Consider the following 21184-nt stretch of genomic DNA (forward strand, 5'->3'; position numbering starts at 1 on the left):
TATTGCTATTATCTGTTTGTATATTAATTCTGTATTCACCTTTTTGAACTTTCTTCATTGATTCTGATAGCTTGTCAATTTCTTTGATCTTCTAGGTAGAGCATCTTTCTTACAAATAGTAAGATTTATTCTCACTTCTATATATATATAAAAATGTATCATTACTTTTTTGTGTCTTACTGCACTGGCTAGGACCTCCAAGAACATTGCTGAATAGAACTAGTAAAGGCTATTCTTCTTTGATATCCACAATGGATGTTTAATATTTTACCACCGAGTATGACGTTGTTTATCTTTTAACAAGTTCAGGAATTTCTAGGTTGATAAGCTATTTATGTTTCTAATAAAAAAATAGTATGGAAACCACGACTTACTCCAGTTTAAAATGATTCCTCTTGAGGAACTTATGATTAGAGGTAAGTATGTCACTGCTCAATGTTATTGGTCTTACTTTGGTACCCATGAAGAGCAGAGCCAACCCGAGATGACCACCACACACCACAGCCTGCTCATCTCTGTTACACTGATATTAATAATATAAATAATATAACATAAAGATATTATTAAGTTCCTTCCCAACCCTCCACCTATTTTGACTTATATCTTCCTATTTTCCCCTAACTAAACTATTTTATTGCATGAATCTCCTGTCAATTTCCACAAATCTGTAATAGAATGAGATGCTGTATTAATAAATCTTTTAAAAAGATGTGGCTACATTTGGATTTAAAATTAAGAATGAGACAAATAGGATATGGGCAGGAAGATACGGTAGGACCTTTACATAACAAACCCATTAGTTGTCATGAAATCACATGGAGACCTAACACTGTGGTTAGTCTCCTGGGTGGCCATATGAATCAAGTCTCAGAAAACATTTGGAGTTGAAATGAATTCTGTGGGGCGTGAGGAGTCTTGTCCAGAGTAAATCTAGTAGTTAAATGAGGCCTGCTTATACTTAACATTGTTAATCTTAATTACTTGTCGTTAAGTAGCCATTGGTAAACACATTTTAATTTCAGAGAATGAAGAGAATTCAGGAGCCATTAACATTTTCAGCAATAGGTGCTTAATAAAAGTTTGTTGAATGTACTACCCCAGGCCATTTCAAATCCTTTTTAGAAGGCATCAAGAAAAAATGATTACACGTATCTTATAGTTGAGGGATCAAACTAAAAAATAAATATTCCTCTCAACAAAAGTGTAAATAAGACCCATAATTTCTGACTTTATTGTCTTTGTCAGGCCTTGTACTATGACATATGTATTTCTGTAATTTAAATAAAAATCTCATTTCCTTTCTCTCTATAGGACTCTAAAATGTACAAGATGGATAAAGAATTTTAGGAAACGGATTACATTATATAAATAGGTTACATTATAGTTCCCATACGGTTTGCCACTGTCCCATAACCATGCTTTCAGAAAGACAAATCTTTAATAAGAGTTAAATTTATGAACATCTTAAAATAACTTGAAAGGTAGTAAAAAAAGGAATAAAATACACAAATAACAAAGATTTTGCTAATATGCACACTGTGAGTCCATTTAAATCTGGCATATCCAATCACCTTCATTGATTTATTTAATGTGGTAATATTTTTAAAAATGCCATTGAGGGATGAATGATACATTTTTGCCCTTGACAAGGTGACAGGTGTGATATTGTTGTGGCTTAGAAAGCAAAATATAATTCCTGGGTATATTACTCTTCTGGCTCATCAAAGCTACAAAAATACGTGACGTTCTTCCACGTCCAGTGAGGTCAGGCAAATGTAACAGAAGGCGAGCCGGGTAGACACACATTCTCATCATATAGATTTTCCGGTAGTTCCTCTTCATCTCCATCAGGAAAATATGTGGGGAATGGCAGATTTTTACAGAAATCCTTATATGCAGGTAATTTAGAATCTCTGATCTGGGGGGAGGAAGCAAAGATATTATTAAGTGTTACCAATTAATTAAGTTACTTAAAGATGACCTGTTTTCCTTTTCATCATCAAGGAATATATGTTCCTATATTTTCTAATATGAATAATGCAACTGTTATAAAGTTAAAGGAACTCAATGTATTCTTTTTACTTATAATTTTAATTAATCCAATGATAGAAATATAATCTTCCTCAAGTTAATCAGTTATCTCCTAAGAAAATTAATGATTATTAATTTATATCTTATCCATAACTTATAAATCGTTAGAAATGCCCAAGAGGGCAAATTATAGTCTATTAATTACTAGTTAAGTAACATGCATCCAAATTAATTTTTCAAATATAAAGATCTGATATAAACTATATACCTAAAAGGTATTACTATCTACTTCTCAATTATAATTATCTATTCATATTGTCTATTTTTGTTATTTTATGTCATAGATTTTTGAGCTGAAGTTAAAAACAGTTTACCTAGTATTTTTATTAGCCTTAATTCTAAGAACACATAATTGAAAATATCATTAAGGATATTAGCTTACATTTAACAATTAGCATTCTCATTTAAAAGCTAAGAACAGAGTAGTATTTAGCAAAAAAAACCCCACACAACTCCTAAGTTTATATCTCTATTAACTCTTTATATTTGAAAATATTCTATTGTGAATCCATAAGCCAAGGAATAATCCAGATACTGATACAATTTAAAAGGTTGGGTTTTGTTTTTGGAAAATAGCTTTGGGTTTTTTAAAGCTTCTGACTTACTCTATATACAGTCTTCGGAGAGGAATAAAAAAAATTACATATAATTAATTATACACAGAGTAAAATAAGTCAATCATTTTGGCAATAAGAAATGAATAATTTGGTTGAAATAAGTACACAGCTTCTAGGAATAGCTAAGTAAGAAAAACATATCTATTTTAATCTCTCTCATTAAAATGATTCCCAAAAATTATCGGTAAGTTGCCCAAAAGAAAATACACATTTCTTTTCCAACTAATCTTGGATTGACCTTTAACTTGGAGAAAAAAAGGTCATACTCTTACCAATTCAAACTATCTCAGAATTTAGAATTGAAAATAAAACTGAATAAACATTAAAACCAACAATAAAACTTTCTGTTAATGTGATAAATGTAAACATTTATTCATAAATGATCTAAACAGTGAATTCTCATTTACTTTTACACTTTCATAAATTTATTATATCTGAGGAACATTTCAGACAAGTGCACTGCTTAAATATGATCACTGTAAATGCTACTGTACTGTAATTCATTGATTACAGAAATCATGAAAGTATCTCTAGAACTGAGGGTCAGAAGCTCGCAGCCCACCTTTAACAATGTGCAAGACTCCATGGTAGGCGCTTCTGTGCACTGAATGTTACCCCTGGCTTTCCTGCCTTCCCCAAGACCCCCTCAACCATCTACCCTCATTCTTTATATAGTCATGGATATTGGCCAATCAGTTCAAATCCTTTGAGGAAAAGTGGAGGCTCGGGCACACACAAAGAACGAAGCACACTTGACAATCAAATTATAAATTAGGATACAGGAGTGAGCACACATGAGTGGTATTTAATAACATAAACTACATTATGCTGTAAACAGTTCTTTAGGCTTTCTTGATACATTTAGTGAATCCAAACGACAATAAAAGCTTACAGTAATTAAACAGGTTGGTCATTCCTAGGACTATCTTTAGTAATTTTAGAATTACAGAAAATGTTATTGGTAGCCCTGTACTCGGAGGGAGCAAAAGCTCCTGTGGGGTGAGTGGACATTGGCGAGGCTGACTTTTGGGCAGGGGGGGGCCTCCTTCCACGGGCAAAGGGACTTCCTCACCTGTTGTGCAATCACCTGGGGGAATGGGAAAAAGCGGGCTGAGTGCTTTCAAAAGATGTGCCAAACTTTTAACATTTAAAGCACAAGCCCACAAAATACCCCTTCAAACCTACACCTTAATGTTTGGGGCAGACATTTAAGGTTACAAAACAAGCTGAATTGGTACCATAATTCAGACTTTCCCTCCAAGATGAGTTCTTTTTGTAATCAAAATGTTTGTTGAAAATATAATCACTAGTGTATTAATAGTTCAAAGTGGACCGGACATTTCTCTGCTGCTATAGTTTCTCAAAATATATCTGGATTCCCCCATCGGAACCGCCTCTGGGGTACCTCCTGACTGTGCACAGTGACAGCAGGCTATCGTCCATTAAGAGAGTTGAGTTTTTAAAGCGATCTTTTATTCAAGTGGATGAAAAGTCTGAGTAATAAATGTTGTTGATTATGAACTGTTTCTAACAGCCAGATCAGAAAATCACTGCACATATTATGGTTTTTCAAGCCAGCTGACCTATTCACCCCTGCTGGTGTCCAAGAGGATGCCGAGCGGGCGCCTGGGAAGCCGCGGCAGCAGTAGGGTGCAGCTGGAAAGCCAGCCTACACTCGTGGGCGCTGCAAGAGGGAATACGCAGGGTCCGGCCAAAGAAACGCCTGCTGGCGTGTGGTCGGCAGGGTAAGTAGTATGGGTGTAATAATTTAGTTTTAATTTGAACATTTCACCTAACATGTCATATGGTGTACTTCAGTGTGATATGATGTTACAGATTACATGCTTATGTTTTGTAGTAAAAGATTTTGTAAAAAGGGGCATTGTTTGTGCTGGACCTTGTAAGGCTTTGACAACATAAAAAAAATTCTCCTGCTATCCAGTAAAATTTTATTATGGAAAATAGTCATTTTCCTTTTTTCTTTGTAATAAATCTGGAATGTGGAGGAAGGAATACATTGAATTTTGAAGCCAAAATATCATGAGGAATACAATGACAACCTGCTGGCTTCAACTACCTGTCCTTGTAGTCATTTGGAGAATGGGTTGCGTGGAGACTGGAAACCTACTTAAGCCTAAACACCTGCAATCTTAAAAAAGAGAAAAAGGGATATTGCTAATATTCGTCAAATACTTTTTTTTTAAGAAAAATGAGAATAATCCAGTCAAAAAATAAAAAGTGGCAGAAAGGGAATTATAATTACTGTAAGATGGAAACAGATATTGTACCTTGGGCTAATAATAGAACCAACTTTAAGAAATACAAAGCACACATAGAAAGAGACCCAATACGAAAAATCTTAGGTTTAAGTTTCAACCGACTTTTGTTGTTACTGTTAGAAAATTAATGAATATATTTCTATGAATAGCTATTATTACTTTTACTATTGTACAAGTTTATTTTCAGAATGGAAGATTTAAAATTCAAGTGGTCTATCACTTTGTATTATATCTGCTTAAATCCTGGGCAGAACATGTAATTTGTGTTTTATTTGATAGAAATAAGTCTCTGAGAGCTCAAGTTTTTCTTCGAATCTATTCTGTACAAAATGTTTTAAGTTTTTGAATATAAAAATTAACATGCATATGTTCAGGAGAAATACTTAAAAGCACAATCAGAGCAACGGTAGTAATAACAACAACAGGTTTTTTTCCTTAATATGTCTACCTTTAATCACCTTTCTTCTTGACTCATTTAATTTCCACCTCCTGTGTTACTGATATTTTGGCAACAGTATCCTAATCTCCTTTTCATATTCCTAAAGGGCCTCCGCTTACTGGTCTTGCCATTTTTGCAGGTTCATCATTTTATAGACCTACTATAGGTTATTTTGTGCAATTTGTTTAGCTCAGGTGCTACTAAAAAGCAAAAAGAAAAAAAAATCAGCAAAGAACTCCTGGAAAAACAGCCACTAATTTTCAAGCTACACTTACAGGTTAAAGGAGAATATTCTTCACATCCACATACATGAACAATGGAAAATAAAGCCAGCTAAACATACCTTTACTAAGCAATTTCTATGTCCAGGTACAGAGCCATTTACATAGATTATATTGTGCTTTGTGTTTATTCTCCACACCTAAAGCAAGAAATAAAAATCACACTTTAAAAGTTAAAAATTTGAGAATATATAACATGTATACAGTTCATGTATTCTCTATGCCTTAATAACTGTAAAATCTATTAGAACAATCATTAAACTGAACAAACAATAATTAAACAGACACACATTAAATGCATACTTTTGTGCCTTTGCATTTAGGCATTCATTTAATCGTTCCTAAAAAGAGTCACTTCAAAAACTTACTTTCAGTCCATATTCCGTCCTATCAATGTTTCCCATCTGTCCCGGCATCTTAGTTCCAGGCCAGACTCTGGCAACATCCTTAATGAGAGAACCGAAATTAGCACTTGTAAGTACTCTCGATTTCAATCAGTTCTGATCAAAACAAAATGTAAACTAAGAGAGGAGTTATTAAAATGTTTCATACTCCCCCATCCCCATTCTGCTAGGCCCCAGTAAAGAACTAAATATGGATTTAGGCGCATTCACCACAGTAAGGGTCATCTAATCTAAATCAGATTAGAACACCAAAATAAAGAGACTAAGAACAGATTTAGGGGAAAACTGAAGCAACAGGAGAGCAGCAACTGTGCTAATACTGGTTGAGAACTTAAAAAAAAAAAATAATAAAGGACAGACAAACATGTCACACCACCAAAGAAACCATTAACTGCCTGGCCTGCCTGCACTAACCTTAATGCACTGTGTTAACGGGTGTGACGGACCCCTCCGCACTGCCGCTGCTGGAACGGCCCTCCTGCGCCACCCTCGCTTTTGATGCCACCTTCCTTCCCCGGCATGATTAAAGGACAGCGTTACCGGAATACTGAGTCTGGTTGTCCAGCCCTGGCTGTCTCTGACTCACATAAATCAAAAACAGCTTCACACAGTCTCTCTGACTTTGGCTTTGATAGTGGGTAAGAACTTTACATCTAAAGCAAATCTGAATCACATTAAAATGGAAAAGGCTCTCATAACACATGAATTCTTGAAAGATAAAAACCTTTGCATCACTACTCTCACAATAACAGGCAAAAGTCCAGGAGAGCTTAAAAGACAATTCTGAATATTACAGACGTATCACTCTTATTCATTCTATATTTATTCTAGAAATACATTCTGTGACAAGCACCTTGCTTAAGAACATTACGTTACTAAAAAAAGACTCTGCCACCCCCCAACTAAATTTACTCCCCTTAAAAGTGTACCCCAGCTCCTAGGATTGTAAAGGCATTCACTCACTAGCTAACCCTTACTGAAAGTATTATTTACAAACATACAACAGTATATTACATGACAAATAACTAACTTGAGTTATAATAGGTTCTTCCACATGCCTAATTTTCAAATGAACTTTATTGATATAATCCAAATACCACACATTTCACTCTTTTAAAGGGTACAGTTTAATGTTTTTCGTATATTCAGAAAGCTGTGTATTACCATAATAAATTTTAGAACATTTTCCTATACCCTTGCCAACATTTGTTATTGTCTGCTTTTTAATTATAGACATCTCACTGTGGTTTTGATTTACATTTTTGTAATGGCTAAAGATGTTAAGCGTCTTTTCATGTACTTATTGGACATTTGTACATTTTTTTTGGGGGGGGGAGTCTATCCAAGTCCTTTGCCTATATTTAATTGGGTTATTTGTTACTACTGAGTTCTGAGAGTTCCTTTTCATTTCCTTGATGGAACTGTGCAGCACAAAGTTTAAACTTTTGATGAAGTCTACTTTATCTGTATCTTCTTCTGTTACTTGTATTTTTGGTGTCATATATAAAGTTCTGCCATACCAAAGGCCATGAAGATTTACTCCTATGTTTTCTAAAAAGAGGTTTTAAGCTCTAAAGTTTGTTTATGATCTACCTCACTTTTATAACTTTTTATTTTTATATAACTTTTATATTTATAAAAAGTTGCAAAAATAACACAAAAAACTCTCATATTCTTTACTCCAACATACAGATTATTTTTGGGCTGCCCGTCTGCTTCATCATTCACTCTCTGTGTGCACAGCTCCTGTATCATCTAAAATTTGGTGGCAAACATGTTGTTCCGTTACCTGTAAGTATTTCAGTGTCTATTTCCTAAGAACAAGGATAGTCTCTCACAGAACCACAGTAGAATTATGAAACTCAAAAAATTTAAAACATCATCTAATCTACAGTTCATATTCTAATTTTGTCAACTGCCCCAATAATGTTCTTTATAGCTGTTTCTCCCCAAGTTCAGAATCCACTTCAGAACTGTATATTATACTTAATTGTTCTGTCTCTTTACTTTCCTTAAATCTGGAGTAGCTTCTCAGCCTTTCTTTGCTTTTCATGATCCTGACATTTTTGAAGGCTCAAACCAATTATTTTGTAGAATATCACTCACTTTGGGTGGGTGTAATGTTTCCCTGTGATTAGATGCACTTTTGATGGAATCACTATAGAAGTGATGTGTTTTTTCCCCAGAATCTGATTGGGAGGCATGTTATGTTGGCTCATTCAATCACTGATGATGTATAAAATTGATCAGTTAGTGAAGGATGTGCTCACTGGGTTAATCCACTCTAAGGTATTATTTTTCCTTTGTAATTAAGAGGCAGTTGCTTTGGGACTACGTAAATAACTAGTCTCCATCGAGCTCTCACCACTTGTTTTGGCATTCACTGATAACTGCTGTCTCAATAAATTATTCCTATGATGCTATCAAAGTGAAATTCTAACTCCATCATTCCTTCTACATTTATTAGTTGAGATTACTCTGTAAGGAAGAGCAGTCCCTTTTCTCCCACTTGTTTATTAACCTATCCATTTTATTTATTTGTATCAGTGTGAACTCACTGATTCTACGTTTATTTCATTTTTTAAGTTTTCAGATCAAACGGTGCCAATTTTTGCAAGTGGGAGCTAATTTTAGCTGGGCCCTGGGTCCTTTTCATGAGTCATAATTTTTAAAGCACTGCCTTGATTTCTTAACAAGCTGGATTGTGTTCATCCTGTATTTTTCCTACCCCATGCAAGAAATCAGTCATCTCTCCAACAAGCCCTAGTTCCTTTTATTGGGGAATGCTGTTTAGAAACCAAGGTCCAAGCTCTAGGTGTGCTCATTGCTATGGAATATCTCTGCCTTTAGGTTCTTTCAGCAGCTAAAACATAAATATATATACACCCATATACATATCTATATCTCTTTCTTTACATAAACATACAGTAAATATATACTGATACCTATCAACACTATAAGGTTCATTTTAATTCCCTTCCCTTTCATAACTTAATATCCTTCTCTAACAGTGAGAAACTTAGCTCCCATTATCCATATATTTACCTACCTATTCAATCCTATGATTCACAGAAAATTATTTCAGAATAGCTACCTAATACCATCAAAAATAAACAAAATTAGGATTCTACACTTGTGCACAGTACATTTTAAATTTAGACTCAGGGTATAGACCCAAATACTGTGCTCAAAAGTTATTTGAGTTACTCCCCACCGCTTTGGTGAGGTTATGTTATTCATCTGAAACAGGTTCATCTTCCAATTATATTCCTTTGTGGATCCTCCCCTTTTTATTTTGAATATGTAAAACATTAACATGGTTCCAAATAGAAAAAGTAAAACAAAAAGAGCATATCCAGGGAAGTGTCGCTCTTGCCATTTTCAAGCCCTTCCACACTGTTCCCACGCACCTCTTGTAAGTAACAAAACTCATTAGTTTCTAGATTATCCTTTTGGTCTTTTTTTTTGGAAAAATAAGCAGGTAACATGCATTTCCTTATATCCTGGAAATAACTCCATCATTTAGAAATGACCTTCTCATTCTTTTTTCAGCTGCATAGTACTCTTGAGTAGATGTACAATCTCATACTTTATTCATCCAAATTCCCAGGTATGGACATTTATACTTGTAATTACAAATAAAGTTGCAATGACTAGTTTTGTGAAAATGCATTTTTATATTTTGGGGGAGAATATCTTTAGGGTATAGTCCTGGAGGCAGGACTGCTGTGTGGCTCTGTTCTATACTGCCACATTCTCCTCCATATAGGATGCACTATTCTGTATTCCCACTCGCAATGCATGAGAGTGCGTTTCCTTACATTCTTACTAATAGGGTGATAAAAATCAAAGACTTCGTAACACAACCTGCTACAGAAGAAATTAGCAACTCCAGAGTACCTAATCTGTATTCCTTTTATGAAAGTAGAAATATTTCCAATTAACCCTGATACACATACATACACTATACATATGCACATACATCAAGCTTTAGAGATTAAACTTGCATTACTTTGACCCTCTAAAGATACTTCCCACCCCCTGCTCTATCACTTTATGCTGTATCTCTGAGAGAGTAGAAGGGAAATAGCAATACAAAGATCCTTCTCCATTTCCTATGCACTTATTGTTTATTTCCCCATTTCTTTATCACTTTCTCTTGCACCATTACACTGTCCCTGATGATCTTTCTCAACTGTCTTTTAAGGGGAAAAAGAAAATCTGTGAAGGAACCAGTGTGGCCAGATGAAAGGGCATTCTAATCCCTGACTTCTTGGTGCTGACTTCAGAGTGTAGAATGGGAGTCAGAGATGCGAATGAGAGAGTAGACAGAAAAATATTAAGAATACTGACTGTAGACACATAGGGTATAACTAAACAATTCAAGTCAGCGGCTGGAAAGTAACTAAAGCCAGGACTCATAAGACTGTGACAAGTACTAGGACCCACCGTGAGTCAGATTAGTATTATGTGGCTTGATCCCAAGAACAGACTAAAGCACAATATGCACAGAGGTTGAGTATTTAGCGTTAAGGAAGGCATCACTAAGTTGTACTTACGCCAGTTGAAATAGCTCCAGGTCTCCTGTGAGTTTTCGTCTGACCATGTGTAGCAGGCTGGCCTTTAAACCCCCATCGTTTCATGACACCTTGAAAACCTTTACCAATACTGAACACAGTAAACATTAGAATTTACATAATGAACAGAGCATAAAATACTTTCAATTGTACACTTTCTTGATAGTACCTTAGAGTTTTAACAATGCTCCGTATCTGTAAAAGAACATTCCTTTATATCTGACCTGGTTAGCAAAAGTACCAAAATTTATTGGAGAGCAGCTACAAGTAATTAATTCAAGATTGTGAGACAAGGACCAGCTAAGCGAAGGGAGTTCAATCTGAACAGGGAGTTTTATCATCATAATCCTATGAAAACAACACAGTAAGAGTGGTAAATTTCTCTAGGTTCCAAAGTACTCACAAGAGATATGGCAGGCAACCATTACCATCCCCACACCTCCTGGTACCCATGCCTGAAGTAATCACGTCCTTTTGAGTCCGGGTGGACCCAGCAACTCACTTCTAAGGAATAAACTATGGCAAAAGTGTGAGATGCCACCTCTTGCTTGACAGGTTCTGAAGAAAGCCAGCTATTCTATAGCGAGTCAAGAGGCAAGGATGTCTCCGGCTAACCACTGTGTACCCAAGGCTTGGCAGAGCCACGTTAGTGAGCTTGCAGGCAATTCTCCTACGTCGAACCTTCAGACGGCTACGGCCTTGACTGATGCCATGGCTGCAGCCTGTGAGATCCTTTAAGCCAGGGGAACTCAGCTGTTTCATGGGATTCCTGCCCACAGAAACTGTGACGTAATAAATACTTGTTGCTTTAAGCTGTTATGGTTTGGGGTATCCAAACTTTTGGTGTCTCTGGGCCACAATGGAAGAAGAAGAGTTGTCTTGGGCTACACATTAAATACACAAACACTAATGAAAATTGATGAGCAAAAAAAAAAAAAAAGTTTCAAGTAAATTTATAATTTTGTGTTGGGCTGCATTCATAGCCATCCTGGGCTGCATGTGGCCTGCAGTTGGACACCTCTGGTACTTTGTTAGGCAGCAATAGAAAATTAATCCAACAGAACACTATATAAACCAATAATGCCCTGACTCCTGAATGTTTTACTATTAGAAGATATCATATGGATATTGGTTTCAAGGGTTGAACAGGAAGCTAATGAAAAAAGAAAATCAGAGAGTATTAATTTCTTAAAGTGTAATATTTCATTTTTTAAATAAAACCATTCTATTTTCAAAGTCTTCTAACTAGAGGAATATTCTGCCATGCAGATGGAAAGTGAACAATACTAAGATTCAAAGCATTATAAGTCTGTTGCTGATTGTCAAATATATCATTACAAATTATACAATGAAAAGGATACAATAAATTGTAAGCGGTACTGGACATATTTTAATAGACTCTCAAGATGAACATTTTTTAAAACTTTCATTAGTTCTATGTCAACATATTTTTAATGTCATGTTTCCTAACCCTAACAAAGCTTGCTATTTTTAGATAGACAGTGAATAGTTCAGGCATTTACAAAAAAAGACCAAAAGCAAAAGATTATAAAAACCACCTTATTTCCACAAGGACTTTGTTATGAATTTAACAAAGAGTTATCAGAGAGTAATGGATTGAAGTAAGCCCATATGTATAATAGTTTGTTTTAGATAAACCAAGAATTCAACATAAACACAGTATAAATGATATATAGAACCTGACAGCTGAACATTATCAAATCACAAATCAAAAGTTATTTGTATAGGAACAATTTAAATGTAGCTTACACCACTTTCTTCATATTAATCAACTGGACAAATCACTTAAGATGTATAAATAATTTTTTTGCCTCAAAAACTCAAAATAATGCTTATTCCTGAGACAAGAGCTAAAATGAAAGTTTAACATTAAATAAACATTATATTAAATAAAACTTGCAAGATTACCATTTAAGAAGAAAAACTATGACAATCAAATATTTTACTGAAATTTTTCTTTAAAAACAGTATTTTCATTTAACACGAGTTTAGAAAATATTTGAAAAATAAAAATGTTGGCAATTTAAAAATAAAATGGAAATATCTGGAGTCATTTGAACCTAGGACGCTGTTTGGCAAATAACACTTTAAATAAAAAAGGGGAGGAGACTGGCAACACTAAATCTAAAATGAAGATGTTTTAAAAATATCATATTCTAACACTGGCCATTCTTGGTAGAAAGTTTACTGGTGTCTTCTGAGCTCTCAAACTGATTCATTTCTTACTTAAAAAGAGAGCATGAGTGTGCCCCAATAACACACATGCCAGGTAAATTACAGATTATTTAGCTCATTTTGAGAGTAAATGTTTATAAGATGAAAATGGTATCCTGAAAGTGCTAATTATCTGTCAGCTAATTACAGACTGTCTTTTAATCTAGCTTTAGGGTACACCATGTTGTTACACTGTGTACAATGGGAACCTCTTCAATAAATAACTTTTAAACAAAAGGACAAAACACAAATGACATGACAAATTATTGGCTTAATTCAGATGATATGATGGAGAATAGAGTGCACCTGTTGATCCATGGGTGGTACAGGTATCTATTCTATTGCTTCTCTCAGATGCCATCCAACTTGAGAGCAAAACAAAAGAAATGAACTAATCTATACTTAGCATACCCACGCACATTTCAAGTATAAGGTTTTCACAGTTCACATAAAATATGCCTCGCTTTACTAGAAATGATACACAACACAAAGCACACATACTTTGCCCCCGCCCATGCAGTTTTTAGTTAATGACAGCAGAAAAAAAAGATCAAGGAAAATTCAAATTAGAACATAATGTTAAAAGTCCTGAATTTAGTGAAACATCTGACAATTAGAAAAATAAATGTTTTATTTAGAGCATTTGTACTTGTTAAAGCAAGAATTCATTCAAAAAACTCAGAAATACTATGAAATTTAGGAGACTTTATTGCCCTGTTTCTTGGCCTATTTCCTTGATATACTTTAAATTCATGAAGCGCAAGCATTGTGTATTATCTAATTCTAGTGCTCAACCCAGAGAAGTTAGAGTAATTCTGTTACTGGCATTAGCTGTGTCTTAGGAAAAAACATGATTAGTTTTCTTAATTTTGCCCTGTAGTTTCCAAATGTTGTGTAACAGGCATGCCTTTCATAAAAGTTGAAGCAGATGGTGTTAAAAGAAGAGGGACTTAAAGATATGACTGTAAGAATCTTGCAGAAGAGAATGCATAATTTAATGTTTCCAACTGCACTCTATAAATCGCTTGAGATTACTAGCATGTGAATTTCATTCCCTTGCCATATTGTGACAAATGCCCAAATGTCTACCAGCAGACACACAGGTTTTTATACAAACCCATCATTATCTCCCCACTTTGTGGGAAAGTACCTTTGATTTCATGGTTCAGGACACACTTGCATACGGGGATAAAACAAAATGACCACGCGGTGAGGAGCGCTCTCAAGTCCCTCTGTTCTGAGTCCTCTGAGAACTTCCTCCAGATTTCTCATCACCGAGTCCTTCCGTCGCCACTGGCTTCCTCTACCTTCTCTCTCCTTTGTATTCCTTTTTTCCCCCCTTTCTCCTTTTTCTCGGGAAGCAAACTGCTTTTCCCTCTTCCATCTGTCACCTGCAATCGATTTTTCTCCAATTGTCTCTGGAACTCACTCTAAAGTAAACCCCTTTATTGCCAAATCCAAAGCCTTTTATTAAAATAACTTTTTATTATGGAAGTTTTAAAACATATTCAAAAGCAGAAAGACTAGTACAATGAATCCCTACATATCCACCCCCCAGGGTCAAAGAATTTTCAACTCAAGGACCATTCTGTTTCATCTATTTCCATCTCCTGCAACTCCACTGGATTATTTTTAAACTAATTCCACTTATCATGTCATTACATCGACAAGTATTTCAATATAGATCTCTAAAAGATAAGGATCCTTTTTAAAAACAAAACCACATAACAATCTAAAAAAAGTCATTCCTTAATATCAAATATCCAGTGTTCAATTTTCTACAGCCTCTTTTAAAATAGAAAAATTACCCTCTATTACTCCTTACCGCTTTCCCTCTGCTCCACCGGTCATCATTTTCTCCGCTTCCCTGCTTCCCTAAGGCTCTTTGAGGAGTTCCTTTCCCTTTACAGCTACAGGAAAAGATGTTCTCAGAGTCCCGCCTCTGACCCTCCTCTCGCTATAATCTGAACCAGGGGTGGCAAACTCTGGTCTGTAACTGGCCACTTGTTTTTGTAAATAAAAGTTTTATTGTAACACAGTCATGCACATTTTTCTTACTTATTGCCTACAGCTGCTTTAGAGCTCTAATGACAGAGCTAAGTAGTTGCAACAGAGACGACAATGCTTGTGAACCTATAACATTTACTACCTGGTCCTTTGAGAAAAAGTCTGCAGACCCCTGAAGCTGGAGCTCCACAAACTTGGCCCTCTGGCAAGAATTCTGCTGCATCCCATTCGCAGACGTAAGACCACAGGTAATCAGAAGTACCTCAGCCATTCAATCCTGGTGGTCCAGAAACAGAAACTGAATCCCCTCCCTCTCTTCAGATCTCGATCTCCTCCGTCTCCAAGACCACTAGAGTGAAATTCCTAAGATGATAAGCTTATCACACAAGCTGTCTCTTGCTCTAAAAAAACAAACAGCAATAACAAAAACAAGCAAATAACTAAACAACCTTAAACGTTCCCTAGCAATTTCTTTAGCTTGATGCATATACGGCCTTTGATAACTGGGTCCAGCCTACCTTTTCAAACACTGCCCGTTTCAGATCTACTCACAGCAGAGCAACCTGTGAAGCCCTGAACATGCCCTTCTGCCAGGCCTTTGCTCGTTCTCTTCCCTCTGCCTCCAACGCCCTTCCCACCGCACTGCCCCATCTTTCCCCTACTAGCATAAAAAAGAACGGAAAGTGTTATGAAATATTGCATCAGCTATAAAGTGTTTGATCTCCTTATTTAAAAAAAATCAAAATCTATACTGTAACTGGTTTTTCAATCCAAACCATTTCCAAATTATGATTGAATTTTCTCTCTTCAGCTGATTTTAAGTGACTTGTACATAACCTCTCAGAAAACCCATACCTGAGTACTAAACAGAAGAGAAGGCCCTTGACTTCTCTAAGGGTATCCTGAGATCAGGCTACATTTTTATATTTAATAACTAAAAATGAAGGTGGGGTGGAACAGTTAATACCAGCTTCTCTGGTTAAATACTACATTTGAAAACAGGGAAATGGGGCCTCATGTCAGTTCCTAGCCAAAATCCAGAAGAGGCTTTATAAAACTGAACCACTGAGAACAGATTGGAGTAAGGTGAAATCTTTAATTATGAAAAAGTACTACTGAATATAAAAGCATAATGTCTAAACCAACAACCTAAATAATGTAGCATATAACTTAACACCACTTTGTTATGTTTTAGATTCAAACCACTCAAGAAGTCTTTAATAATAATACAAAATTTCAGTAAACAAAAATTACATGTATATAAAAGGTCCTATTAGCTAATCACTATCTCCATCAGGTTTGGCTTTTAACTAATACGGCATAAACATTTTAATCCTTAATTATAGCTCCTCCTCATTTTAATGAATTCACTGAGATGTTACCCTCTCCACACATTTACGGATAAAGCATCTCCACTAAAGACCTCTGTAAATTCTGGGGGTCCACTTTTATCCAATTCAGTGTTGCTGTCTAAACCTATTTGATCACTGATGTATGGCTCCTGAGCCCACAAGCAAGTCACGGTGGACTTGTCCAGTTGCTTTGTGTTCCATCACATATAGTTCAAAGCTGACACGAAATACCTGTAGAGCTATTACTCTCTAAATGAATTTTTGACAGCGGGACCTGAAATGGAGCTATTCTGTTTCTGACTAAAATCCATAAAACTCCCATTGATATCTGGGGACATTTTTATCAACAAGGAACTGCTAAAAGTGCACTGCTTGTAGCTTTCTGGCATCAAATGTAGCTCATTCAATAGTACAAAGAGCCAAATGTTCAGTGATTCCTTTGAGTTCTCTTATAGAAGAGAGCATTTCCTGGCTGTCCTAAATAAACCCAAGATAACACATTTGGTGTCCTGACTTCAGTATGCTGTTTTTAAAAAAGAAACCTCACAGAACCAACTCTGCAATATTATGACAGGACTTAACAGTTTTCTGAAGGTCTTTAGCCGTATCTTTTCGTCAATCAGAAAGCTCTATTGCCATGTGCTGTAAATCTGTTGTTACATATTTTTTCATTAATATTGATTAGGAATGAATTATGCCTCTTGGATAACTGAGGGATTATTTTTTGGAAAAAGATTTTTACAATTGAAAGGAACCTTAGAAACCATTTAGTTTCATACCCTTACATTAAAGATAATAAAATCTATATCCAGAGAAATTAAGCTACTTGCCCAAGGTCAAATCCCTGGTAAATGAAAGCATCTAGCTACACTTTCAACCCAGGCCATACTGCCTCTTGAGAAATGGATTAGTGCAAATTAGAAAACTACCCAGCAAATCAGAGAGGCATGAAACTATTCCAAGTTCATCATTATTATTCTGTAAATTCTAGATGTAGCAGATGGTGTATCATCTTAAAATTACCTAGAGTGCCTTGTAAGGGTAAGTCTACAGTAAGGTGGCAGTAACTTGATGTATTGGTGAAGGGATTAGCTAAAGTACACATGTAACTCACGGATGCAGACAACAGTGTGGTGATGGCAGGAGGGAAGGGGAGCAGGGGCTGGGAGGAGGGGACAAAAAGAAAGAAAATGGGAACATCTGCAATAGGGCCAACACTAAAAATAAAGAAAAGAAATGCCACAATTTCATTTCTAATGACTTAATATTTTTTAATCATTTAAAAAGATATTTCCACCCTGACTGGTGTAGCTCAGTGGGTCGGGCCTTGTCCTGCAAACCAAAAGGCTGCCAGTTCTATTCCCAGTGAGGGCACATGCCTTGGCGTGGGTCAGGTCCCCGGTTGGGGGTGCGTGAGAGGCAACCAATCGATGTTTCTCTCACACACTGATGTTTCTCTCCCCCTCCTCCTTTCTCTCTTCCCCTCTCTAAAAGTAAATAAAATCTTTTTTTTTTAAAAGAATTTCCTACTTAAGAAAACAGATTAAAATCTGAAACAAATTAAAAAGTAGTAATATCAGTAACAGTGAGAGTAGCCAATACTCCTGAACATTTATTATGTGACAGGCCTTGAGTTAAGAGCTTTCTGTTTATTACCTCATTCAATCAATTTACAACAGGACTATGAAGCATGTGCTACACTTATTCTCATGTTAAAGGTAAGGCAACAGAGGTTAAGGAAGCTGTCTAGGCCACAGCGCTACTGAGAAACAGACCCCATGCTTTTAGCCACTCACTAGATTTTCCCCATTAGGCCTTACTTTTATTGAATCTGAGTTAAAAAAATTGTTCTTTGTAGAGGTAAAAGTGAGGCAAACATAGGTGCCTACTATAAAAAGAATTTAAAGCAACTAAACAACAAAATATAACCCTAAAACACCACTCTCCAAACTCTAGCCTTTTACCTTGGAACACTCACTCCCTTGAAGTGATTTAAGAGGGATGATTTTTTTTTTTAAACAGAGATTATTGCCCTCTGGAGTTTAACAACTCATTTTGAAAACTGTTTCACTAATGTGCTTAACAATTTACTGCTTTGAATAACTAGTAAATAAAGTAACCTACTGAAAATGAAATAAAACTGAAAATGTGCAGGAATGGGCAAGAATTCTATCCGAAGGCAGCACATACCTTGTTCTCCCCTGCACTGGTCAGAAAGACAGCGACCCAGAGGGGAAGACCCAGAGGGGAAGCACACAGGCACCCTCCTCTGAACGGTGTGCGGGTCTCAGCACGGGGCCCAAAGAATCTTTACTCTTTTAAGATCCCACTGGGTTTCTTAATTACCTTAAGACTCTGAGGAGCAATATTTCTGTACACATTTTAATATCTTAATGAAAGAACCCAAACTAACTGAATCCCAGTAAATGTGCAAAGGTGCTCTATCAAGGCATCCAACCTCACCCACTCTTTTCATCCTCCTACCAGGGACAACAATATCAAGGTAAGTGCCTATTTTTTTGTTTTGAGGCTAAAGGACAATAAGAATTTAAAGGACACTGATGACCCCCAACTAGGGACTGAATCTACAACCCAGGCATGATCGTTGGCCGGGAATTGAACACACGACCTTCTGGTTTGCAGAATGAAGCCCAATCAACTGAGCCACACTAGTCAGGGCAGGATACTGATGGTTTTAAAGTAATAAGACTTTGCCAGAAATTGCTACTAGAATAACAAGATCATGCTTGAAAACACATGGTTTGTTTTAATTAGTCCAGACTGTAGACATGGTTTTTACGTTATCCTTTATTCAGGAAAAAAGAAAAACAACTTTTTTATTTTAAAGATTTTATTTATTTTAGAGAGGGGAAGGGAGGGATGAAGAGAGGGAAAGAAAGATCAATGTGTGGTTGCCTCTCATATGCTCCCTACTGGGGACCTGGCCTGCAACCCAGGCCTGTGCCCTGACTGGGAACTGAACGGGTGACCCTCTGGTTTGCAGGCCGGCACTCAATCTACTGAGCCACACCAACTAGCACGGAAAAACAAATTCTTCTTAGAGGCCCGCTCAAGTTTGAGAACTAATGCTCCAATCTATAAATCCATGTCCATCAACATTCTAAGTAACTGAATGACATGTTTTCTGACTTCAATCTAGGCTTCAAAATCTAAATGACTGACTGACTGACTGACTGAATGAATGAATGAATTCCAGAAAGCCAGAAAAAAAATGTCTTCAGGTATGCCACTGTCATGAATTCAAAACTCAGTATGACACCTGGCTGGGAAGTGCCCTCTTGGCCACTGTTAGGGATGCAATTCATCATCATCTGAGTCCTTCACATCCTTTGAGAACTAACATTTCTCCCTAAACAATGCAGAATACTATTTTACAGTTTTTTTGCTTACTATTTATTTCATTCTTTCCTGATTTATTTCTTAAAACAAAACAAAACAACCCTACAAATTATAATAAGCACTTCTAGGATTTAACAGAAAACAATGGGCTAAACAGTCTACGTTAAGGATAGAATCAAGAGCCATACCTCATCTCACCCATTTATATATTATTTACAGCTGATTCCTCCTCAATATTGAGAGAGAAAGAAAAAGAGAAAACGTTAGACCTCAGCCCATCATCTATTAGAAGTTACAATGGAACAGAATCACCATGATGGAGTAAGAATATAAACCTTAAAAGGGCACTAGGGCGGGGTAGCGGTGGTGATAGTGTGAGGGGCACACGGTTACACAGTCCAGTCTTAAAGTTTCATCTTGAATGAGTAACATAAAACTGCCATATTTCAAAGACTAGGCTTTACAGTCTATTAATAGCATAATAAAATTGTGACAAATTATTCTGCAAGAAGGGTTATGTATATATTAGATTAAAAAAAAAATCTTTCCCTAGTAACATAAATTTGTATTCTCAGACCCTTTAGGTAAAAAACTATTTCTGGTATAAAAGTAAAAATTAAAATAAGCTCCGTTAAACTATATTCACCTCACACTCCACAGTGACACAAATAAATTTACTTATTTAAATGGAGAATTATACCCAAATTTAGCACAGGTAAACACAAGGTATCTTTCAATGTAAGCAATTTCCCAATATAATTGTTGACGAACATTTAAAAATCTTAAGGAAGTCTTCAAAAAGAAGCTGTTACTGTTAGCCACTGGTCACTTATGTCTGACCCTGACTGGTGTTGCTCAATGGGCTGGGCATCATCCCGCAAACCAAGAGGTCACCAGTCTAATTCCTGGTCAGGGCACATGTCTGGGTTGCTGCCAGGTCCCCAGCTGGGGGCATGCGGGAGGCAACCAATAAACGTTTCTCTTGCACATTGATGTTTCTCTCCCTTTCTTTCCTCCTTCCCCTTTCTCTAAAAATAAATAAAATAAAAATAAAAATTAAAAAAAAATCTGCAGGCAATTTCATTTCTGAAGTAGATGGAGTCTATTAACACTATTCCCTTAAACAGTATTTGGTTTTAAATTTTCTTACTTAGTTATTTCTAAAGCATGCTTAATCTAGCAATTAAAATTGAAATACTCAAAACAAGAGTAAGTTTTATAATTATTATAACATGAGAAAAACAAAGAATTCAATTACAGATTAATTTGAGGTTTTTCTCTTTTCTAATGGAAGGAAGATAATGAAGCCAATTAGTAAAGAGACCAGTTTTTTATTTCATGCTAACTAAAATGTGAGTAATAAACAGGCCGAGTTTTATTGACAATGTTATTTGAAACCAGATTGCTCAAGCTCATTTGCTTTAAAACATGTTTATGTGTTAAAATCTGAGTAGCGTTAAGGAGAAGGTACTAGGATTCTGCGCTGGGTTGAGAAGTGGTGAGCTCTTGACTGCCCTCCAGTCCAGTGGTTCGCAAAGCATG

General features: G+C 36.0%; 1 protein-coding gene across 1 annotated transcript in view; it reads right to left on the reverse strand.

Annotated features, from left to right (window-relative positions):
* Positions 1 to 1519: 1519 nt before the first annotated feature.
* MRPL3 (mitochondrial ribosomal protein L3) overlaps positions 1520 to 21184 on the reverse strand; it is a 39402-nt gene continuing 19737 nt past the window's right edge. Inside the window, exons 7-10 of the mRNA XM_054595601.1 lie at positions 10671 to 10779; positions 6076 to 6153; positions 5770 to 5847; positions 1520 to 1918 (exon numbers count right to left, since the gene is read on the reverse strand). Coding sequence (XP_054451576.1) covers positions 1766 to 1918; positions 5770 to 5847; positions 6076 to 6153; positions 10671 to 10779 — 418 coding nt within the window. The 3' untranslated portion in view covers positions 1520 to 1765. The remainder of the gene's footprint in view (positions 1919 to 5769; positions 5848 to 6075; positions 6154 to 10670; positions 10780 to 21184) is intronic.

This window comes from Pteronotus mesoamericanus, unplaced genomic scaffold, assembly GCF_021234165.1.
Source record: "Pteronotus mesoamericanus isolate MK-2021 breed Mesoamerican mustached bat unplaced genomic scaffold, CSHL_Meso_final scaffold_54, whole genome shotgun sequence".
Classification (NCBI taxonomy): domain Eukaryota; kingdom Metazoa; phylum Chordata; class Mammalia; order Chiroptera; family Mormoopidae; genus Pteronotus; species Pteronotus mesoamericanus.